The following is a 25187-nucleotide window of genomic DNA, read 5'->3' on the forward strand; positions in this document are numbered from 1 at the left end:
CCTCCCCCTCCCCCTCCCCCTTCCCGCTCCCTCCCTCCCCCTCCCTCCCCCTCTCTCTCCCTCTCTCTCTCTTTCTCCCAAGGATGTTTCCCAAGCTGGCCTCAAATTCTTTTAAGTAGTAGAGGACAGATGACCTTGAACCTCTGATCCCCCTGCCTCCACCTCCCGAGTGCTGGGATTATATAGGCTTGTACCAGTTCACCTGTGTTAAGTGATAGAACCCAAGGCCTTGAGCATGATGGGTAAGCATCCTACCATTGAGCTATAGTCCCCCGCTCAACCATTTTTTTCCCTTTTTTTTAATTTTATTTTTTTATGTGCATGTGCATGTGCATTTTGCCTGCATATATATATATATATATATATATATATATATATATATATATATATATGCGCCTTAGTGAGGATGTTGGATTCTGGAACTGGAGTTGCAGACAGCTGTGAGCAGCTATGTGGTTGCTGGGAATTGAACCGTGGTCCTTTGGAAGAGCAGCCAGTGCTCTTAAGTGCTGAGCCATCTCTCTAGTCCTCTCCGCTAACCATTTTTAAGTGGCCGTCATTGATTACTTTGGACTAGGTCAGGACCTAAATGGAAGTGAACTAGACAAACGGAAAATGTGCTTGACTTTGGGATTCGTGGCCCCAGTGACAGAGACCTAATTGCAGTCGGTAAATGTGACTTTGGGTTTCCTTTATTTTGATTGGACTTGTGTCTTGTTTTTTGTTGTTGTTTTTAATTTTGTGGTTTATGTACTACACAAATTAATTATTTATCATATATATATACACGTATACACACACACACACACACACACACACGCTACTCTTTTAAACCCCATTTACCGACAGCTACTTTGTACCTACCTTTATTTTAGGTAACAAATCAGATGGTGACGGCCTGCAAAGCATACATTACTGACGGTGGAACAAATCATGTGTGGGACCAGGAGACACCAGCCGTACTAAAGAAGATCCAGGTTTGTAAAAGTGCTTCGTTATCATAAAGCAAAGCTCTCGCCTGGCAGCTCAGTCTCCTTCCCTTTGATCGTTCATGGAAAACATGCTCCCTTTGAAGCAGTCATGTGTGGGGTAGTGTGGGAATATAAATGAGGATTGCCATGGATACTTCACTCTGCTGGGGCCAGAGAGGTGGCTCAGTGGTTAAGGGGCTGTGAGGCTCCGAAGCCTTTGCCTCTGTAGGCACCTGCACGCATGCGCAATGCTCCCCCCTCCGCGGGATAATTAAAAGTAACAAAGTATTGTATGTGTCACAATGAGAGGAGCAGGTTAAAGTAGCAGGAGAAGTGGGAAAACTAACTAAATGGGCTCTGGTTGGCAGGTTTGCAGTGTTGAATTGCAACAGTCTTCCCGCCCCTGCAGAGGCCAGGACGGATGCCCCGCCCCTGCCCCGCCCCTGCCCCGCCCCCAGAAGCCATAGACAAGTATCTGTGCTGTGCTCAAATTACAGAAGGAACACAGGAAGCTGAGGCACGTATTCTAGAAGTGTGGAGAAACTGGGCTAAGGATGTAGCTTGATTGGTAGATATCTTGCTAAGCATGCATGAACGAACCTCAGGGCCCCATCTCTGGCAGCCCATAAAATTGGCATGGAGGCACATCCCTGTCGCCCCATCACCAGGGGTGGAGGTGGGTGTGTTAGCGATGGGAACTTTGGGAGTTCGAGGCCACCCTGGGCTACATGGGATTCTGGTTCTCAAACGACAGCAGCAAAAGGTGGAGAAATGGATGGGTGAAGGGAAAAACAGGAAGACTCGTCTGCAGTTATCCATTGAGGTTGTAGGCATCCCTTCTCCTGTATACATTCCACTTGGGACTTGACTGTCAGTCCTGAGAAACACAGAATTCTTTTCCTGGAGTCAAGAGTACTAACGGACAAAGAAAAGAACCATCAAACACTGAGAAGCAAAACAGCTCTCAGTAACTTACAAAAGAATGAGCCCTCAGGGGCCTCAAGCCACAGGGAGCCACCTTCAGGGAGACTAGAAAGTCCAGACACAGCTTTCTCCTTTTGACAGTAGAGCACAAGCAATTGGAAGAAGCTTTGAAATGTGTCCAGAGACTATACCTAAAATGTGGAGACGGGAAAAAAAAAAAAAAAAAAAAGAAGAACATAAAAGAAACCGCGCGTCTGCAAGGACAAGGTGGTTTATTAGAAGGGTCAGGCTGAGCCCGTGAAGACACGGAGTGCGAGAGTGAGCAAGAAAAAAAAAAGTCTCAGAAAGATAACCAGCTCCAGAGCCAGTGCTGAGGGCAAGGACAGCCAAGAAATACTGAATGACGGTCTTAGTCAGTGTTCTATTGCTGTGAACAGACACTGTGAGCAAGGCAACTCTTATAAGGACGGCATTTAATTGGGGCTGGCTTACAGGTTCCGAGGTTCAGTCCATTATCATCAAGGTGGGAGCATGGCAGCATCCAGGCAGGCATGGTGCAGGAGGACCTGAGAGTTCTGCATCTTCATCTGAAGGATGCTAGCAGAATACTGGCTTCCAGGCAGCTAGGATGAGGGTCTTAAAGCCCACACCCAACACGGCTACCCCCACTCCAACAAGGCCACACCCACTCCAACTAGGCCACACCCCACTCCAACTAGGCCACACCCCACTCTAACAAGGCCACACCCACTCCAACAGGACCATATAATGGTGCCTCTCCCTGGGCTGAGTGTATACAAACCATAACAGTATCTTCTCCCAACTTCTTCTTTTTTTTTTTTATGACCCACTAGATCCATTTAGTGCACTGGTGTGTGGCTGTCTCTAGGAGCTGAGAATCCCACTTGTAGCCACAGCCTTCTGAAATAAGGACATCCCACCCTGACAGGTATAAACTGTCAGTAGCTCCTCTGTAAGAGGTGGGGCCTGGAGCTGACCCTCCCCATCAGGGCCTGACTTTTGGCTGGCTTGATCTTGTGCAGGTCTTACGCAGGGAACTGCAGCCGCCGTGAGTTAATAAACACGGCAGTCGCATCATGTCCAGAAAATAGCATGTCACAGCCCTCCAAACCCTCTTCCTGCCTAGAAGTCGTCCTGCCGCCTCCTCGTCAAAGTTTTCGAACCTTGATAAGAGAGGCCTTTAATCCCAGCACTTGGGAGGCAGAAGCAGGCAGATTTCTGAGTTCGAGGCCAGCCTGGTCTACAGAATGAGTTCCAGGGCGGTGTTGATGTCGCCTTGAGTGCTTAGTTTCTTATTTTCAACATTCTGTTCAGTCTACACGTGTAGGTGCTATTTGGAGGTGGAGGGGAGAGCTATGTTATGGGGTTCTTATATCTCGACCTCCCAACTCCTCAACACTAGGTAGGAGAGAAAGAAGGTTAAAGGGGAAAGGGGTATCGACCTCCTTAGACAACTTCCTGTTGATCAGGGTCATTGAGTTCTTCCGGAGCAAGTCCAATCTTTGTCGTCAAGATATCTGTAACTTTGCTTGTGAACATTTGACGAACTGTAATAACAGCTACCAGGAGTATCGGTGGGGGGCAGAAGTCTCCTTTTCCTCCCCTCCTCCCTCCCCTCCTCCCTTTCCTCCTCCTCCCTTTCCTCCTCCTCCCTTTCCTTCTTCTCCTTCTTCCTCTTCCTCCTCTTCCTCCTTCTTTCATCTTTCTTCTTTCCACCGTCTGCCCCTCTCAGGGCTCTGGGATTTACACCCTCTCCAGAATCCCAGAATTAAACTATCTGCCCCTGGCAAAGATAGCTCCTCCCGCCCGCCCCCCCCCCCCCCCGCGCGCTGCTATCTCACGAGGCAAATCATAATCACACCTGCTGTGAAGCAGCCTCTTGTCCCACACTTGGGATTAAAACACATATTCTCATGACATAACTGGGTTTTTGAAGAAACCAGAACTCCATCGACTCTCCCCATTGACTACTGCCCGCCTCGGTTGAGTCTTACGAGCGCAGACACATGTATTGAGAAGGCAACTTAGCAGCACGGCGGTGTAGCTTAATTAGCCGTGGAAGCGTAGAACCAAAGCTGACCTCATACTTTAGTTCCGGAAGAGTTAAGGGGAAATAGAGAGGGAAGAGAGACAGAACTGGATTGAGTGTTCAAAGAGCTGTGTTCTCTGAATGGCTACTCTGACTGTAGCCAAGTTCCTTGAGTATAGTCTTTCAATCGGGATAATCTCGGTGCATGATGTGTGTGTGTATGACTTGTTTTTATAATAAAGTTTAAAATAAACATTTAAAGACAGATACTGTCGTTCATGGGTCTTAATAGCTATAAAGAGGACGTGAACATTTGTTAACAGCACCAGCCCTTTTGTTTGAGGGGCTGATGGGGCTGGCATGGTCAGCCTATCGTAAACCTGTCGCCTATCACCCTGCCTGTTTTATTTTTTTTTTCTTTCTAATTCTCTTGTAGGATTGCATCTTTCTCTTCAAGGAATACCAGACGTCCTTTCACAAAACAAGGAAGCAGATTTTAGAATCCTCAGGGGAGAAGTCTTTCGAGGTCTCCGAAATGTATATATTTGGAAAATTCGAAGCCTTCTGTAAGAGACTGGAGAAGGTAAGTGCCTTTGTCTGGATTTGTATTCCTGCACAAAACATCATGACTGAGGAGCAGGCTGGGAGGAAAGGGTTAATTCAGCTTACACTTCCACTTGGCTGTTCATCACCAAAGGAAGTCAGGACTGGAATTCACACAAGGCAGGAACCTGGAGGCAGGAGCTGATGCAGAGGCCATGGAAGGGTGCTGCTGACTCACTTGCTTCCCCTGGCCTGCTCAACTTGCTTTCTTATAGAACCCAGGACCACCAGCCCAGAGATGGCACTACCCACAATGAACTGCCCCCCATCACTAATTGAGAAAATGCCTTACAGCTGGATCTCATGGAGGCATTTCCTCAAGGGAGGCTCCTTTCTCTGTGATAACTCCCAGCTCAAGCTGACACACAAAACCAGCCACTACAGTAAACATTCTGCAGTCCCAGGAACCCCCCACCCTGACCCACACTGTGCCGGTTATTTGGGAGTTTCAGATAGTGTGGGTGAGGACCATTGACTTAAGCCTCCTCCTAGTATTGATCCAACTCAGTCAGTCAGGTTACTCATATACCACAGCGTTTGGTTTATTTGAGCTGGTATCGTCTCTCATTCAGAGCTAGCGCCTTGTGCCGGCACAAGGCTATTGCAGAATTTCACCTCTCCCAAGACCTCAATTCTTCTTGTACAGATGGAGCTTGAACTTGAAGGCTCCTGCTCTCGACCACGATATCAACCTGAGAAAATGTGTATGGCTGGCTGGTGGGCCCCGTAAGTGGGCAGCATCTGAAGCCCATTTGCTTGATATCTCTCTCTCTCTCTCTCTCTCTCTCTCTCTCTCTCTCTCTCTCTCTCTCTCCCAACATCCGTAATATATTTCTGAACACTGTATAGGGAAAGCCTTTGCTGGACATGTAACTGCTGGAAACTCCTGCACCTCTGACTTCAGTCATTAGGACTGACTGAGGAGGAATGGTATTGTTTAGAAGGCTGTAAGGGACCCACACTAAAGGTTCCTGGGTGTCTGTCTTTGGAGGGTGTCTTAGGGTTTGTATTACTGCACAAAACACCATGACCAAGAAGCAAGCTGAAGAGGAAAGAGTTTACACTTTCCACATTGCTGTTCATCACCAAGGGAAGTCAGGACAGGAACTCACACAGGGCAAGAACTTAGTGGCAGGAGCTGATGCAGAAACCACGGAGGGGTGCTGCTGGATTGCTTCCCCTGGCTTGCTCGGCTTGTTTTTTTTTTTTTTTTATAGAACCCAGGACTACACCCACAATGGGCCCTCCCACCCTTGACCTTTCCTGTGTCTGCTCCAGAAAAACATCCTCTGTGTCTGCTTCAGGAAAATATTCTTTCCCATGTCTGTTCCAGCAAAACATCCTTTCACCTGTGTGGCTCAGCAAAATCTCACTTGACATAACTGACTTTCCAAAGAAACTAGAAGTTTCCACTTCAATAACCCTCCCAGCACACCCTCCGTGGCCTCCTTCCTCTGGCTAGTCCTATTTCCTAATGTCTCAACCACCTTCCAAAATAGTGCCACTGGTCGGCAACATTTAACCCAGGAGGCCCGTCTAGAGAAGGGGCCCAAGAACTCACTTCTAACATCTGACATTTCTTTTGGAAGATTACTGAGATGATAACCATCGTGCAGACATACTCAGCCTTGAGCAACTCTACAATCGAAGGAATCGATATTTTGGGGATAAAGTTTAAAAACATCTATCAGGGGATTAAGAAGAACCAGTATGACATCCTGGATCCACGAAGAACAGAGTTTGACACAGACTTCTCAGATTTTATGGGGAAAATCAACACTTTAGAGGTAAGGTGCTACACAAACTTGTATTCATAAAACCCCGAAGCATAGTTGATGGTTCTACTTGGTACGGACATCACAGATATCCATACAGAGCGGTGCTCCTGTATTAATCTTTTTTTAAAAAGTTTTTGTTTAATTTTGTTTGCTTTTTTGTCTGCATGTATGTCTGTGTACCATGTGTATGGCTGGTTCCTCAGAAGCCAGAACAGGGTATCAGATGCCCTGGAACTAAAGGTAGAGTTGTGTGTGAACCACCATGTGGGTGTTGGGAATGGAACCCAGGTCCTCTACAAGGGCAGCCAGGGCTCTTAACTGCTGAGCCAGCTCTCCAGCCACATGTATTTACCATTTATTTTACTCCTGTTCCAAGTTGCTTTAAGAAATTTGTAGGTTGAATAATTCTTTTTAAAGCAGCCTATAAAACATTTTCTGCCTGCATGTGCACATGGATGCATATGGCCATGTGTGCAGTCATGTATGTGTGTGTGTGTGTGTGTGTGCGCGCGCGCGTGTGTGTGTATTTATGTGCAAGGTGGTAAGGCCAGAGGACAACCCCAGTGTCTTCTACCTTTTATCTGAGCTAGAGCCTGTCATTGGCCTGGAACTTTACCACAAACTTCCAGTGATCCACCTGTCTCCGTGATCTTGGATCATTGTTGGGATTGTAGGCACACGCTACTTTTTTTTTTTAGCTTTTTTTTTTTTTTAATGAAGATTCTGGGAACCTGTTTTGGTTAGAGTTTCGGTTGCTGTGAGACACCATGACCACAGCTACTCTGCAAACATTTAATTGGGGCTGGCTTACAGGTTCAGAGGTTCAGTCCATTATCATCAAGGTGGGAACATGGCAGCATCCGGGCAGGCATGGTGCAGGAGGAGCTGAGAGTTCTACATCTTCAACTGAAGGATGCTAGCAGAATACTGACTTCCAGGCAGCTAGGATGAGGGTCTTAAAGGCCACATCCACAGTGACACACCTACTCCAACAAGGCCACACCCACTCCAACAAGGCCACACCCACTCCAACAAGGCCACGCCCACTCCAACAAGGCCACACCCACTCCAACAAGGCCACACCTACTACAAGGTCACATCTCCACTACTTTCACTCCCTATGAGTCTTTAGGGGCCCTTTTCATGCAAACCACCATGGGATCTGCTTCATGCTTGCAACCTATGTGCTTTACCGACCATATCATTTTCCTGACCTCTCTGTCTCTTTTTTTTTTTGAATGAAAAATGAGCATACTTAGTAAAAGACATGTATGAGTAACTACACAACCAAAGGATCTTTTATACATTGTTGTATAAAATTTGAACACTATTCATTTTGCCCTGCCTGTGGTGGTGGTGTGTGGTCCTCACCACCCACCAAAATGTTCTGGATTCTCAAATGAAAGATAAACACACACACGCACACACACACACACACACACACACACAGCCTTATTTTTAACATGCTCTAAGCAGCTCAACAGCTGAGTCACTCTCAGACTTCCACATTGCTAACACTTCCCCTCTGATCCTCCTGAATTATTACTTAATAAAATATATATTCTACCTTTGTTACTCCAGACCCAATTGAGGGATGGGGCCTTGGGCCGCTCTTCCCGGACTCTTGCATGGGTGTATGCTTTCTCCCTGAAGCTCTCAAGCTTCCTGCTTCTTTGCATGGTGATTCCAAATCCTTCTTCCCTGGGTTCCCTTGCCTGGAAAATCTAAAGTCCCGCCTCTGTCTCCCTGCCCAGACATTGGCTGCCGGGAACTTTATTTACCAATTAGAGCCAACTGGGGGCGGGGACCTGCTGTGTCTTCCGTGCAGATGTGTGAATTCCCATGTAATTTGGGAACCGAGTTAACATGATATAAGCAGTAAACCAAATCAATAACATTTTACCCTTTTCATCCATTTTTTATTATTTTTAAAGATGTATGTATTTATTTATTGTATAAGTACACTGTTGCTCTCTTCAGACACAGCAGAAGAGGGCATTTGATCCTATTACAGATGGTTGTGAGCCACCTTGTGGTTGCTGGGAATTGAACTCAGGACCTCTAGTAGAGTAGTCAGTGCTCTTAACCGCTGAGCCATCTCTCTAGCCCCTTTTCATCCATTTAAAAAAGGCCTTTTCTCTCAGATATACATTGAACATAGTAATAACAGTTATGTAAACTAAAAGTTATGCTATATACTAATAACATCCAGTCTATCAATTTTGTCAACTTAGGTACACTACTTTAACATTTATCCTAACTTGAAGAGTTTACAATTTTATGTCTGAATTATGTTTTGATTTTAACTTGTATTACCATCTGAAAACCATCCTTTCAAATCTAGAGCATCTTCCTTAGCATTAAACAACTTAAGTTTGATGGTAAGATTGTAACTAATCTTTAACCCCATCAGAGATCCAAGAATGAATTAAATATTATCTAAATATATATGAAGCATACACACATAGCTTCTAAAACTTAAATAATTTGCAGAGACAGTTGACTATCTGGACAGTCCCCCATTCCTTAAAACATTGGAGCATGTGCCTTCAGCCTTCTGGCCAAGAACCATCTGACAGACCTTAAGTGAAGTAGGAATTATTATGAAGGAATAGCTTACCCTGTCTTGGCAGAACTAAGCTGTTGACTATTTTGTACCCTTTCTTGGACAGTATGTTTTAATGAAAAATGTCCAGTATGTATGAAAAATGTCCAGTATGTATGAATAATCACATATCCGAAGGGTGTAAGGTACCTTTACCTGGTGAGCTTTTCCACTGGCCTCCTTTTTCTAATTTTTGAAAACTCTGTTTCTTGACATGAAGAATGAAGGAAAAATAAGACTTATGTGTAATTCGTTGCTTTCAAAATCTTTAAACTCTACATTACATGTAATCTTGGCAATATTAATAAGACAGCTCCCAAGGTGTCACCACTCCTGCAATCATACTGTTTGCTTTTGAAACAGGTTTCCTTCAGTTTTTTTTTTTAATACTTATTTTTCTTTTATGTATGTGTTTGCCTGAGTGTGTGTATGTGCACCTCATGCATGCAGTTCCAGCAGAGTCCAGAAGAGGGCACTGCATTCCCCCTGGAACTGCATTAACAGAAGGTTGTGAGCTGCCTCGTAGGTGCCAGAAATTGAAGCCAGGTCCTCTGTAAAGGCAACCAGTGCTCTTGACTGTTGAATCATCCCTTAAGTTTCATCCTTTTCGTGCCTGCCTGTCTGTCTTTTTGTCTGTCTGTCTGTCTGTCTAAATCATTGTCTTGTTGTTGCTGTTGTTGTATTAGGTCCCACTTGTGCTAGGCAAGTACTGTTAGCACTGAACTATATCCCTCATCTTTTTCTTACTTTTCATCTTGACATGGGGTCTCATTAAGTTGCCTAGGCTGGCCTTGAACTCCCTCTATGGGCGAGACCATCCTTGAACTCATGATCTTTCTACATTAGCCTGCAGAGTCACTGAGATCAGGGCCCACATCATCAGGCCTGATAAGTTAACTTCCTTTTCATTTCCCTCCCACTTTTGAAAATTATGTTCTGATATCAGGATATATTCCCGTTATTACTGTTCATTTTGGCTAGTTGGGCTGGATGGAATTTACTCCCGAAGTACATTGAGAATTAAATATTCATGGCAACAGGAATTAAAGATTTCGCTCTCTGAAAACGTTATGATTTATTAATGAAGATTATATGTTATGAAAGATGTAAATTTTAGCTTCTAATAAAATTAGTGGCCATATGATTTTCTTTTCTTTCTCTTTTTTTTTTCTTCTTTTTTTTGAGGACTGGTGATTGGTTCCAACTAGGCAGGCACTGTACCACTGAGCTACATCCCAGCCTTTCAGTTTTTGAGAGACAGGGTCTCTGCACATAGCACAGGCGGGCCTCAGATTTTTTCAGTTTTCCTACCTCTGTCTCCTGAGTGCTAGGATTATAGTGTATGCTGTCAAACCCAGCTCCTACAAGCCCTTCGATAGTTACTGATAGATCATTTGACTGTGCTGTCAGTATTTTGACTTTCCATCCGTTTCCAGTGTCTGACTAACCCGCGGGTGTGATCCATTGGGCCACCGATACCGATACAATCCACGTGGAAAAAAGAGTCAGGAAAGAGCGATTTCAGGGCCGTCTTTCAGGGCCAAGAGCTTGAAGCTCGTTGCAAGGGATGATGGGAGTCTTGGGAGGAACATTTTCTGTCTCCTGTTCTGACTGAGCCACGGCATCGAGGTTTCCCAGGGCAGTAGTGTGAGCAGCTCATGTTTGTAAGGTCAAAAGGTTCCAGCGACAGGCTTAGAAATTAGCATCCCAAAGAAGAGCGGCACTTAGCGAGGGAACCTTGCCCCTCCCATACGGTCTCTCGATGAGAAGATCCAACCTGGAGATGCGCGCGCAAACCACCCAAGGGGCTCCCGCCTTTCTAGCGGCTGCATGAATGGACTAAAAAGAAGTTGAAATTCATTTTGGTACCATACTGTGTTCAGTCCAGTCTATTCAGAAGATTATAATGTTCACATGCCATTAATTTCTAAGCCACAAAGGGAGTATTTTATACAACCTCCATGGGTGTGTAGATGGGGGTGTACGAAGTTTGTAAGATGGAGTGTGTGTTTTATAGTCACCAACATCTCACATCTAAAGGAGTGACGCTTCATTCAGTAGCCAGTGTGGCTTGTGGACACCACAGCAGACTAGGCCACAAGCATCACTAGGCCCTGAGGTGGTAGATACGTTTGGGTCTTTAGGAACGTCGTTAATTGTGAACCAAAGCTAGACTTCTTCGTGTAAGCATAACTTGAATGTTAATGTTCTTTTTTAGATTCAAATTCAGGCATTTATGAACAGTACCTTTGGAAAGATCCTATCCTCCCAGCAGGCTCTGCAGCTGCTTCAGAGGTATTTATTATAGAGGCTAAAGGAGGGTTGGCTCCTCTGAAAGCACAGAGCTTTCCTGTAGCTCGGGAGATAAAGTTGTTGCCTTGCAATGCAAAGGACCTGAGTTCGATTTCCAGAGACCATGTAAAAAGGAGGAGGAGGGGGAAGAGGAAGAAGAGGGAGAGGGAGAAGAGGAGGAAGAGGAGAAACAGGAGGAAGAAGAGGAGGAGGGAGATGAGGAGGAGAGACAGGAGGAAGAAGAGGAGGAGGAATAGGAAGAGGAAGAGGAAGAAGAAGAGGAGGAGGAGGAGAAACAGGAGGAGGAGAAACAGGAGGAGGGAAGGAAAAGGAAGAGAAATAGGAGGAGGAAGAAGAGGAGGAAGAAAAACAGGAGGAGAAATAGGAGGAAGAGGTGGAGAAGAAGGAGGAAAAGGAGAAAGAAAAGGAGGAGGAAAGCCAAGCAGGGTAGGGCATGTTTTTATCTCATCATTCTTGGGGAGTCAAAGACAGGAGGATCCCCTGGGGTCAGTGGCCAATGCAGAATCTGTAAGTTCAAGGACAGTAAGAGGTGCTGTCTCAAAAAAGAAAAAAAGGTGAGAGGCACCTGAAGAATGTCACCAGGGTTGTACTGTTACTGGGGTTGTACTGTGGTCACCACACGTGCATACACATGTGCATATGTGCCTGCACACATATGAATCTGTACACTCACGCAACACCCCTGTGTGCACTCACTCGAGCTCATGAGTGCGTCCACAAACACACACACACACACACACACACACACACAATCTCTGTTTTCAAATTAGATGTTCTGGAAACCTTTTCTTCATAAGCCTTAAGAGTTATGAACAGTAAGATTTCATTTACCACTAAATAGATTTTTGAAACAAAGAACATAGTTTTTCATACCATTTTAGATTTTTTTTCTTTGAGACAGGCTCACTATAAGTCAGGCTGGCCACAGGAAAACCTTAAATCTCTTCCTCCTGCTGCCCCCATTTCCCAGATGGGATGACAGGTGCCTTGATGTGCCACTGAATTAAAACAATGATAACAGAAAAGTCTTTCATAAGAAAGTCTCGAATGGCCATGTAATATCCTTCATTTTAATTTCATAGTTATTATTGAGGGGGGAATAGCTAACATTTAATTTTACTTGGGGAAAGAATTTCCAAGGAACATGATTGCATATCGTCAGCGTTTACTTTAGATGTCAGTTCAGCACAGATCTGGAGACATCTGGGAAGAGGGAGCATTAATTGAGGAACTGCCTCCATTGGATTGACCTGTGGCCATGTCTGTGGGCATTTCTCCTAATTGCCTATTGATATAAGTAAGCTTAGCCCACTGTGGGTGGTTCCATCCCTAGGCAGATGCGTCTGGGCTGTGTAAGAAAGGCAGTGTGATAGGGATAGTGACCCGAGAGTTGGAAGCAGAAATCCTTTCCTCCCCGAGTTTCTTTTGGTGTTTATCACAGCAAGGGAAGCAGACTAGGACAGATGTAGTGGTATAGACACAGAAAAATGGTTGGCACAGTCAAACAAGTAATGTCCCCCACCTCACAAAGTTGCCCCCCAGCCATTCACAGCAAGACTACTTCAAATCTACCCTCCTTCTGTCTCTTTTATCCTCTAGTCTCCACGAAAGGTGGAAGTCCAGGCGATAGAGAAAGAAGTTGGACTAGAGGGTCTGCGTGTGTGTGTGTGTGTGTACACACATATGAGAGTGACAGAGACAGACAGACAGACAGACAGACACACACACACACACATATATACACACAGAGACAGATAAAGATAAGACCCATGCCAGAGACCCCCTTAGGAAGCCTTCCCTGGGAAATCAGTGTATCTGGCTTCTTGGTGGCTTTTCTACAGTTCCATATCTTATGTGATGGTGATTGTTTCTTAAGAGACTACCACGAGATTCACAGCAGGAATGCGATGATTTTTGACAAGTGACAACTCAGGTAGCATTTTAATGGTGATACTGCCCCTCCTCCCATCTGTCTCCCATCACCCACTTTACCTATAAATTTGCTATTGGTCATTTCATTCTATTATCAGAACCCTGTGGTCCTGGCACCTCCCAGGCATCATCTCGTCCCCTGAGTCGATGTGATATTAGCTGACAGGCCATTATTTACAATCTCTGGCTTTCCATGTGAAAACTGCAGGATCCAGGAAAGCCGAGGGGGCACCTGCCTTGTTTGTTGTTACATGCAATTCACGAAGCCCGGAAGAAACATTTATGAAAAGCATGAATGAATATTAAGCGCTCTAGTATGCCTGCAGTCTGTTTCTCATTGACCTTCTAATTATCCAGCTTCGGTTCCTTTTAGGTTTCAGAAGTTGAATATTCCCTGCCTTCAGCTGGAAATCAATCACACAATTGAGCGGATTCTTCAGTGTTATGTGGCTGAACTTGAAGCTACCAAGAAGGTCAGTTTCCTGCATGTACACAGAAGAGTATATTCTTAAAAAGAGGAAGGGTCCGGACGCCTTCATCATTGTCATCAAATGCCTGGATCTTCAGAGCTTTCCTTTCGGAATGAAGGCTCTTGGAGAATCCCCTCTGCGTCTAAGAGGGTCCCTGAACTGTCAGACCCACACCTGTTTGCTTTGGACAGTCTTCCCATGTTTCCATAGCAGAGCTGGGGTTAGGTTAGCATTTTTTTACGCATAGAAGTGCAGGTGCGGGAGTGTATCAGATACAATGTAGCTACATGTTTCCTCTAGGGACTACCTCAACTGTGAGATAAGCGCAGAAAGAAAACACGCTTGCCCGTTACTTCCTCATCCCTATCATGGAAACACCTGATGGAGAGAAGTTACTGGCGGAAAGATGTGTATGACCTCTGAGTCTAAGCCTGTCTTAGTGGAGTAGTAGTGCGTGGTAGCCGGGGTGTAAACCTGAGGCTGTTCATATGGCAGCCAGTCAGCCCACATCAGGGAGTGGATATAGCTTCCAGAGGTCCCTCCCTTCTCAATGGAATTCCACCTCCTAAGGATTCCGCAACTTTCCCAAATAGCACAGCCAGCTAGGGGTGGGCAGATGTTTAAAATAAGGCCTCGGGGCTAGGAGGTCAGCCCTGCCGGTAAAGAGCTTGCGGTACGCACGTGAGGACCCGAGCTCAGATCCCCACACTCAGCTAAAACAGGGACGGCAGCATGCACCTACTGTTTGCATGCTGCGGAAGTGGAGGCAGGTGGCTCTTGGGGCTCCCTGGCAGCCAGCCTAACCCAGGCAGTGAGCTCCGTATTCCGCGGGAGACACTGTTTCAAAAAATAAAGTTGAAAGGGACAGAAGAAGCATTGACCTCAGACATCCATATGGCCAGGCATATTTGTACACACACACACACACACACACACACACACACTCTCACACTTGCACATACCCACTAGAAGGTTGTGGGGCATTTCTGAGTCAAAGCATAGCAGCATGTCCTAGGAAATGAAGGCAAAAAGAGAGTAAGCATCGTATATTGTGGACATGATTGTTTCTGAGCCTCACATTATTGGTTTTGAATCTCATTTGCATTTTCTTCCACTGTCTCTTGTGCATTCAACCTGCGAGCCATGGTGAAACCACCTATTCGAATACAGCTGTAAATTTCTTCACGTCCTCCACTGCGTCGGATGCAAATATTAACATTATATATTTTTTAATTACAGCTCTATCACTCTCAGAAAGATGACCCCCCTCTGGCTCGCAATATGCCCCCTATAGCAGGGAAAATTCTCTGGGTGAGGCAGCTGTACCGCCGGATAAATGAACCCATCAACTATTTCTTTGTAAGCCAATCATACAATTTATACATGAATCATGGTGGTGTGGGAACGAAATTACATTACAAATGCATCCTGTCCTACAATATCGATGCCAATGAAGTAGTCAGGACCAACGCTTTTACTGAGAAGGGGGAAAAAAAAACCAAACAAACTTATAAACATGCCAGAGAGGGACTAAGACAATCTTTTCATGTTCGGTGGACCAACCAGTTCAATTACAGCTGGCAAATCTTATGTCTTTTAATAACAGAAGACACTTTATAAGGGCTCTTAAAAATGATTGTTTAGAAAACAGACAGTGTAAGCTTATGTTCTGAGTCTTATTTGCATGTGTGGATGGAGAGGTGCTGATGTATATTTAATGAAAGCCAAGAAGGGTGCCGTCTGCATTCCTCTTTGAAGAACTGAGCCCCAGGCATGGCATCTCCGTACATAGAGTATAAGATGATTCGGTTTCTGAAGAGCGAGATCCTTGTAGACCCTGCCAGGATTCTGGAAAGCTCCCTTTGTCTTTTCTTTGTCTTCAGTGTTGTTTTCATTTGTATAAGAGACAGAGTATCAGAATAGAGTCCCTTTGTTTGCTATTGTATTTCATGCCCGAACAGAGAACAAAATAACCCATAGGACCTCAGTGGAGTCATCTTGTTACTGGGGCGCTACAAAATGTAAAGATTCTGCTCGGCTCCTGTTGCCGGCTTCATTCTTCTGCATATTTACAAATATTTAAACTGGGGATGGAGAGATGGCTCAGCAACTGAGAGTGCGTACTTCTTTTGGGAAGGACTCAAGTTGAGTTCCTAGCATCCATGTTGGGTGGCTCCCAGGCACCTGTAATTCCAGCTCCAGGGGATCTGACGCCCCCTACTGGTATTTGTGCGCACTTGCACTCCTGTGCCCACCCACCCCCATTCCTCCAGTTAAAAAAAAATGAAATAAAATCTTCAAAGACATGTAAACTCTTGCTTTAGACAAGAGGCTAAGGTGCTATAGTGGCAGACCCAGCCTGGCATTTGTGAATTCTTTCAACATTAACAAAAAGGTTTTTTTTTTTATTTACCCTCCCTTCCCCGGCTCCACCTCCACTGCTGTGTGGTGTTAAGGAATTTTTTCTGATATAACTGTTTAAGGAAAGTCAGTCAGTTGTCCCTTGTCCAGGTAAATGGGGAGGGAGGAGGAGATGGAGATAGACCCTCTGCTGCCTATGGCTGGTTGTGGGCCAACAGAACTGTTTCAAGTCTGTCTTCTCTTCCCACTGGAATATCCGAATCCTCCCGTCTCCAGCTTCTCTGGCCTTTGACTCTAAGGCAGAATCTAAATGACTACCATGTCTATTTGATGTCAGCATAAGTAGTTTGTGGAATAAAGTCTGCAGCATCTTAAAATATAACTTTTTCCTCCCCCACCCCGTTCCCTCCAAAAAACAAACCCAGAAAAACTCAGACATTTTGTCAAGCGGAGAAGGGAAAGCTGTCATCCGTCAGTATAACAGGATCTCGTACGTGCTGGTGGAATTTGAGGTGGTTTACCACACAGCCTGGGTCAAGGAGATCTCCCAGCTTCAGTATGGTGCGTATTAGGTTTGCAAGTGGGGCTCGGTTTCCAACAAATCCATGGTTCTGTTGGCGGTTGGCCTTCTTACATACGATCAGGCTGGTTAATTAAAGCTTAGATGTGGGTCTGGGGAGATGGCTCGGTTGTGAATGCCTGAGTTTATTCTGCAGAACCAACGTGAAAAAGCCAGGGTGGGTGCCATACAAATCCCAGGACTTGGGGAAAGGAGGAGGGGAGGGGAGGGATGAAATCAGGCAGACCTTTGGGGCTTCCTGCATGGAGGAGAGTCTTAATTGTTTCACTCCATAGTAACAAGAGACCCTGGCTCAGTAGGTAGAGATCAAGCAGTCTTGATAGATACTTTGTATCAAGTTTTATGGAATGTTCTTTGCCTGCTGAGAACACCATTTGACATTAGAAAGTACCATAGACACATAGTAGTGGGTTGACGCTCGGGAGAAGTGCTTCCGAGCAAAGCTAACAGCTTAACGTTGGAGTTTTTCATGCTAACTCAGGCTGTGGGAAGTGAATTACTCTGAGTGATTCCCTGTTTTATGGCTTGACAGTACTTGACTGTGCTTGGGGTACTAGGTGGGCCTCCTTTTGATGGATACTGCACAGAGCTTCTCTGGTGGAGATCTGCCAGGTTCTCAGATGGTCACTCTTGCTTGGAGTGACCCTTATGTCCCAACTGTCCCTATAGAGCTGTCTTATGTTTTTTGACATTTTTGTTCTGCACTGCAAATTCAGACAGATTTTGCTAAATGAAGTGTTTGAAATTATTCTGGGATTTATCTGAATGGACATGTGATTTCTAATTTATTTCTGAAAGAGTCCCAAATACGTTGGATACAATTCTTAGCTGAGGTCCTCAGGAAAAACTGACCCCATTAAGGACCTCGTGAGGGTGGCCGGATTTGGTGGCTTATCCTTGAATCCCTGCATTTAGGAGGCAGAGGCAGGGGAATCTCTGTGAATTCAGGCCAGCCAGGGTTACACAGTGAGATGCAGATTAGATAGTGAGACCCTGTCTTAAACAAAACAAAAACAAACAAACAAACAAACAAACAAAAAACCCATCTTTTCTCTCTCTGAATCTGAGTTTTGATGGCTGATTGTGTGTGAGAGACTGACTGTGTGTGACTTAGCACTGTAGGAGCTAGAACTACTGCTCTTCCTTTAAGTAGGGAGCCGGGAAGCAGAGGGGAGTAACTGACTGCCAGCACTGGTTTGTTTGCAGCTTTGCAAGCCACGCTGTTTGTGCGACATCCGGAAACAGGGAAACTGCTGGTTAACTTTGATCCCAAGATTTTGGAAGTCGTGCGGGAAACAAAGTGCATGATAAAGATGAGGCTGGATGTTCCGGAACAAGCGAAGAAGCTGCTGAAACTGGAGAGCAAACTGAAGGCAGACAAGCTGTATCTGCAGGTCAGAGGGACGGTGGCTTCTGATGGCTTCTTTGTTCTTTGTGTGTGTGCACACGTGTGTGGATGTGCCTGTTTGTGTGTGTGTACATGTTGGTATGAATGTGGATGTGTGTGCATGCATGTTTGTGTGTGTGCATGTTTCTCTGTGTGTCCATGTTTCTCTTGAAGACCTCCGCAGAGGGGAGACCCTCTCTCAAGTCTCAGAAAGTTGAGACCACCCAGTAATCTGCTCGAGACACCATGTACCGGAGCAATTGCGAGGTTGTTTATTAGGGCGTGACAACTAGCTGCCGGTCAATTCGTATGCCCACGCAGGAGCTGAATTGACCCCAACAGACAGTTTGAGAAGGGTTTTTAAGGGGAAAAACCACAAACCAAAGAATGGGGAGGGGGTGAGAGGTTGCTAGGGTGGTGTAACATGAAAATAGTGGAACATTCCAAAGGAACTCAACCTACAGGAGTCAGGGTCAGGTGAAAACTCTCTGTACGCTTATCTTTCTCAAGAATGTGGTCCTGCCCTGTTACTTCGGCCTTGCCCTGTCACTATGGTTCTCAGCTTGGTTCCACCTGGCTAAATTGCATTCTAGCCAGTTCCAGTAATTAGTCTGTCCACATTCTTAACTTGCTTCATGCCTCCATGTCTTTGTAAAGAAAGCCTAAAGAATATTTTATGTCTAAAAAGGATTCTATATACCCAGTATCTATAATTTTTCACTCTACACTCTGTGTGTGCATGTTTCTCTCTGTGTGCACACACATGTGTGTGCATGTTTCTCTCTGTGTGCACACACACATGTGTGTGCATGTGTGCGTGCATGTGCATGTTATGTGTGTGCATGTGCGTGTTTATGTGTATGCATGTTTATGTGTGTGTATGTCTTTGTGCATGTGAATGTATGTGTGCGAATGTTTGTGTGCATATGTGCATGGATGTGTGTATGCTTATGTGTTTATGTTTCTGGCTTTGTGCATGTTTCTGTGTATATGCATGTTTGTACGTGTACATGTTTATTTGAATATATATACATGCATGTGTGTGCATATGGATGCGTTTCATGTGTGTGTGCATGTGCATGGGCACGTGTGTCCATTTGTATGTGCATGTGTGTGTGCATGTGTGCATGTGTGTGCATATGTATGTCAGTGCAAGTGTAGAGGCCACAGATTGACACTGAGTGTCTGCTATTGCTTTCTTAATTTTTTTTTATTTATTTTATTTTTTTTTATTAATGTGAGTGCCCTGTCTGCATGTACTCCTGCATGCCAGAAGAGGGCATCAGATCACATTACAGATGGTCATGAGCCATGTAACATGGGTGCTGGGAATTGAACTCAGGACCTCTGGAAGAACAGCCAGTGCTCTTAACTGCTGAGCCATCTCTCGAACCCCACCTTACTTTTGAACTCAACATTCACTGACTGGGAAGACTAGCTGGCCAATGAGCTCTGGGGATTCACCTGTTTCTGCTCCCCCAGCCTCTGATTACAGATGAACATGGCCACAGCTTTTAAAAAAAATTTTATCATCATCATCATCAATATGTATGCTGGCAATCAGATCCTCATGCTTATACGGTAGCCACTTCTGAGTATTTTCGAAGGAGTTTTTTGGTGCAGGGAAAAGTTTCCCAGCAGGTTGTTATTTTCTTTTTAAAAAGATTTATTGAGCTGGGCAGTGGTGGCACATGCCTTTACTCTCAGCATTTGGGAGGGAGAGGCAGGCGGATCTCTGTGAGTGCAAGGGCAGCCTGGTCTACAGCGTGAGTTCCATGGCGCATGCGTGTACATACGCAGGTACCCAAAGAGCACAGGGCGGGGTGTCAGATCCCTTGGAGTTCAGGCATTTTTGACTCACAGTGGTAGCTGATACAGTCATGGGTATTGGGATCAGAACTTAGGTCCTCTGCCGGAGCCCTAAACACTCTTAACTGTACCCCATCTCCGCAGCCCCCAATCCTGACAGGTTTAAAATGTCAGCTTGCAAACTTCATAACGACGGGGAGAAGGAAAGGAGGAAGGGAATGGCAGCACTCACTTGGACTTATGGGTCCTAAGTGATGAAGCGTCAGGTTTAACAGCGCTTTAATTATAATTTTATGGAGCAAGAATAGTAACGTTAATATATTTAATGCTGGGCACTAGTAAAATGTTAATTACGAGAGAGGGGTGACTATAAAGTAGGACAGATGGGAAGGGTTCTCCAACGTCGTGGGGTAAAATTGAGGCGTTGGAAATTCAAGTTCACTCACGAGTAACATAAAATTTAAAAAAAACGTGAGTCAGGTTGCAGTGGCACGCATCTTGAATCCGAGCATTTGAGAGACAGAGGCAGGACAATCTCTAGGAGTCTGAGGCCAGCCTGTTCTACATAATGAGTTTTAGGATTGTCAGGGCAATTAGTAAGATGCTATCTCAAAAACAAAAGACAAAAAAAATCCCAAAAAACAAAAACCAAAGCAACAACAAACAGCAAAGCAACAAAACCCAACAAATTAAAAAACTAACATTAAAAAGTAGCATGAAAGAGGGTCAATTAAGCAAATGGAAGAGCCTGGAGGAATGGCCCAGCTGTTACAAATGTATCCTCCTCTCGCAGAAGATCATAGTGGGTGACTCAAAACTGCCTTTAACTCCATCTCCAGGTCATTTACCGCCCTCTGCTGGTGTCTGCAGACACTTGCACACACACACACAGACACATGTATACTCATAACTGAGACCAGGTAGGTAAATACAAAGCATGTTGAAATTTAGCACATGTTTTCAAAGGCATGTGAAACAGAGTCGGCAACGTGTGATTTCTTTGAAAAGCAAACAGTTAAAACAGCAAGCTGAAGGAACCCCGGTGTTCCATGCTTTTCCCCAGGAAGTCTGTGGGCATATATTTTGGAGAGGCGGGAAGATATATCAATGTAAAGATAATTCTTTCCAGAAGCATTAGTCATAGCAAAAGACAGGAATATAAATCCAAGAATAAAGAACTGATTAAATATGGGTTATAAGATGAATGCAGAGAAATTAATGGGACCTCTGATGATTCAGTGAGGAGGAAAAAAAGATTCTTTGCTTGGGCACAAACAGGATTAGCTTCTTTTCATCCATAACATAATAAGTCAATATAGGACTCTTCCTGGATCTTTCTGGGAAGATGGCAGTGAATTCCATATGTTACTACATTGAAATCTCTTGGTTTAATTAATGTCCACGTCTGAGCATAGGGACAGGCTGATCGGTTTGTTCTTTCGGAAGGAAATAAAAAGGTTATCAGAGGACGTTTCAAACTGCTATTCTACTGGAGGTTATAACAGACTAAATGTTGGTTATGAGGGGCTGAAATTAGGGGCAGGTGTTGGGAATCAAAATCATCAAAATACACTGTAAGCATCTAGGACACTGTTAACAAGTTAGTAAAATGAAATATATTTAAAAGAGGCCTGGAGAGATGGCCGAGAGGCTAGGAGCACTGGCTCTTCTTGCAGAGGATGGTTCGGTTCCCAGCACCCACATACGTGGTGGTTCCCTATTACCTGGGAACATAAACTTGTTTGGCCCTGCCAGTAAGAAGGCATTGTCCCTGAGTTGCTTGGACTCTGTTTTGACTCTGTTTCCTTACACAGAAGTCCCCAGCTCCAGTAGGGTCTGGGACCCTGAGTTTGTTTTCTCCCTGTGATTAAATGGGGTCTGAAAATGAGATGGTAGTCCCTAAAATAAATTTCTCTTGCTTGTCCCCATCCCCTTCCTCGGCCTCTCAGTGCTGGGTTTAACGGCATGCATCGCTATGTCTGACCAGTGATGTACTCTGAGATGGAAGCATTTTATGTTTTTGTATTTTCCTTGTCCTGCTTGAGAAATCTCTGTCTAATTCAGTGCCACAGAGATTTCTGTCTATTTTCTTCAAAAGACGTGGTAGTTTCTGCTCCTAGTGGAAACAGGATGTAATTGTGTGTTTTTTTTTTTTGATAGAATATCAGGATGTAATTGTTAAAGAACTCTCCCTCCACAGAGGTGCCTTGGCTTTGTGGAGACCACGTATGCGCTTGGCTGTGGGATTTTTGCACCCAGAGACCAGGAGGCCAACACTGTTCATTTTGTACCTCCTGGGATTTCATTAGCATTTGGGTGAAAGCCATTCTTCCTTGCTGAGTTTCAGGAAAGAGATCTTCGAACTCTGAAGCTATTAACTAAAACTCAAGTTGCTTAAAAACCCAGCTAAGCAACTTCGTTCCACAGCGCCCAATACACCCTGCAATCAGTTACAAACCAGCCCAAACTGGTCACCATGGGTCATCTCCAAAAGAAAAACACATGCCCAGCCATTCTGGTTGTGTGGAGCCCTCAAATGTTTTCAGATTGAAGAAGCAGGGGCAGGAGGGATGACTCAGCTGTGAAGAGCGCTTGCTGTTCTTGCAGCAACAACCATCTGTAGCCAGTCCCTGGGACACAGTGCCCTCTTCTGGTCTCCTTGGGCACTGCATGCTTAAGGTTTGTGGCCATAAAACAGGCAAAACATCTATACACATAAAATGAAAATTAAATCTTTGAAAGAGAAAGAGCGAATTAAGACTCAGTTACGATTTTGGTGATGAGTGGCTTTTTAAAAGATTTGTTTTGTTTGTGTGTGCGTGCGTGTTTGCTACTTGTGAACAAGGGTGCACATGGAGACTGAAGAGGGCGTTGGATCTCTTGAACCTGTAGTTATAGCTGTTTGTGAGCAATACCAGCTTAGCTACTGGGATGTGAACTCTGGTCTTTTAGCTTGAGTAGCGAGCATTCTTAACTACTGAACCATCTGTCCAGCCCCAGCGATGAGTGTGTCTCAGTAGGTCAAAAGATTAGGAACAGTGACTAGATACATACCTGTAATCCAGGCAGGAGGATCAGGAGTTCAAGTCCAGCCCAGGCGACTTGAGAGCCCCCTCTATAAATAAATAACTACATGAAAAAAGAACAAAAAGATAAAACCGTGTAATGACATATACCATAAAATGATAATTATCTGAGCAGTTTCTCAAAACGAAGAGAAACAAGCAACGTACATGAAAAAATAAGAATCTTTTTCTGACCCGAATATGTCGGAATTTAAAGGGGGTGTACCTATGATTGACAGCTGATGGAAGGGTACAGCCAGCCAGTATCAATGAAATCGAGCAGCCCCCACATGGGCAGGCCCGTGTGGGAAAACCACGTGCCTGGAAGCCTTTCTGGCAGGAGCCGAAATGTGGTCATTGCTGAAATGTGGTCATTGCTTCCGTACGCGTTAGTAAGCTGTGCCGTTTTGACTTTGTCCAGGGCCTGCTGCAGTATTACGATGACTTGTGCCAGGAAGTGCCTTCTGTGTTCGTCAACCTGATGACCCCTAAAATGAAGAAGGTTGGTGACGCCGGGGGTTCATAACGATTTCTGTGATTTAAAATTAGATTCCTGGGTTCCGGGGTCGGATCCCACTGGCGCAGGCCTGGAGGGCTCGGCTCTGAACCCGTACCAGCTACTGCCTAGCTGGGAGCTTCTTGGAGAGGTACCGGGCGTTGAAATGGAAAACTGCTTTTGGTTTCTGGTGTGTGGCGTACCAAATAGAGGAGGGTCCATGAATGAGCTTGGACCACTGAAATGGGAATGGGAATAAAAATAAAAATAAAAATAAAAATAGATTCCTGTTGTATAGATGGTGGATTTCAGAACACATCTCCTTGACCACCTGTTTTTTTCTCATTTCAACTTTACAGCTCTGGCTCTCTCTCTCTCGCGCCCTCTCCCTCTCTCTCTCTCGCCCTCCCTCCCTCCCTCCCTCCCTCCCTCCCTCCCTCCCTCCCTCCCTCTCTTCCCACAGAATGATGTCTTGTCTAGGCTTTTGTTACCTATGAAACAGACATGTCAATACAGGTCATGAGTGCTTTGCAAAAAATTACAGCTGCTTCTACGACAACCAAAGATGATTTAAAAAGAAAAGCCATCTCTATTAGGCATAATGGCGGGGCAATCTAATTAAGCAGATGCATCACATACTATTTTCAGGCAGCAAAAGAGGCTTTTCTGAGCAAGGGAAAACTGCCACCGTTTCTGCTCTTCCTAGGTGGAGTCCGTCTTGAGACAAGGACTCACAGTACTGACCTGGTCCTCACTAATGCTGGAGAGCTTCTTCAAAGAGGTGGAGTCTGTTTTGGATATGTTCAACCAGCTTTTAAAGAAGGTAAAGCCAATAATCCCTTAGAACAACGCACATTAACACTCAAATTATAAGAAGCGTTTTAATCATGCCCAGAGGTCCCTTTAAAGGGTATGATCTGGGCTGGAGAGGTGGCTCAGGGGTTAGGAATGTACCATTCCACAGAGGACCTGCGTTTGGTTTCCATCACCCGTGTTTGGATGCTCACCACTGCTGGTAGGTAGCTCCAGCTTCCACGGAGACCTGACCTCTGTGGGGGACCTGCATTTGTGTGCACATGCCCACACAGAAACACATACGTGTAGTTACGAAAAAAATAAATCCTAAAGAAGATATGGTTTTTAGCTAAAAGAACATCCGTTCAATAAATAGAAAGTGTTTTCTATGTTACTGATTTGGGTCCTTTTCCTCTGGGTTGTCCTGTGTTTATCCCCAAATTTACCTTGCCCTCGATAGGCTAAGGTGGTTTGAACTAGGATGATTGGATCCTGGAGAGATGGCTCAGTTGGTAAAGGGCTTCCAATGCCATCATGAGATCCCCTGTACCCACAAAAGCCCAGCAGTGTAGGATCACCTGCAACTCTAGCACTTGGGAGACTGAGATGGGGGATCCTCAGGACAAGCTGGTAGGCTGGGCTCACCAACTTGACAAGCTCCAGGTTCAGAGAGAGATCCTGCCTCAGTAATCAAAGTAGAAGGTGATTGAGGAAGACTCCAGACGTCAATCTCTGCAGATACACGGAAACATACACAGATACACACAGAGAGATACACAGACACACAGACACAAAGACAGACACATATACATATACACACACAGACATACATGCAGACCATAGACACACACATACAGAGAGACATACATATTTGCAGACAAAAATACAGACACACAGATAGACACAGACACTGAAATATACACAGACATTCACAGACACAAAGACATAGACACAGACACAGGCAGGCATACACAGACACACAAATAGACAGACACATAGACAAATACACAGACAGATAGGCAGACACATACACAGACACACAAAGACA

At 45.0% G+C, this 25187-nt stretch overlaps 1 protein-coding gene across 1 annotated transcript in view; it reads left to right on the forward strand.

Annotated features, from left to right (window-relative positions):
• Positions 1–25187, forward strand: part of Dnah8 (dynein axonemal heavy chain 8) — a 236994-nt gene that overhangs the window by 22351 nt on the left and 189456 nt on the right. The window contains exons 10-19 of the mRNA XM_028767920.1: positions 876–977; positions 4382–4528; positions 6138–6335; positions 11150–11226; positions 13550–13649; positions 14886–15005; positions 16433–16568; positions 17794–17981; positions 23270–23350; positions 24051–24167. Of these exons, the coding sequence (XP_028623753.1) occupies positions 876–977; positions 4382–4528; positions 6138–6335; positions 11150–11226; positions 13550–13649; positions 14886–15005; positions 16433–16568; positions 17794–17981; positions 23270–23350; positions 24051–24167 (1266 nt within the window). The remainder of the gene's footprint in view (positions 1–875; positions 978–4381; positions 4529–6137; positions 6336–11149; positions 11227–13549; positions 13650–14885; positions 15006–16432; positions 16569–17793; positions 17982–23269; positions 23351–24050; positions 24168–25187) is intronic.

Source organism: Grammomys surdaster, unplaced genomic scaffold (assembly GCF_004785775.1).
Source record: "Grammomys surdaster isolate TR1022 unplaced genomic scaffold, NIH_TR_1.0 183, whole genome shotgun sequence".
Taxonomy (NCBI): Eukaryota; Metazoa; Chordata; class Mammalia; order Rodentia; family Muridae; genus Grammomys; species Grammomys surdaster.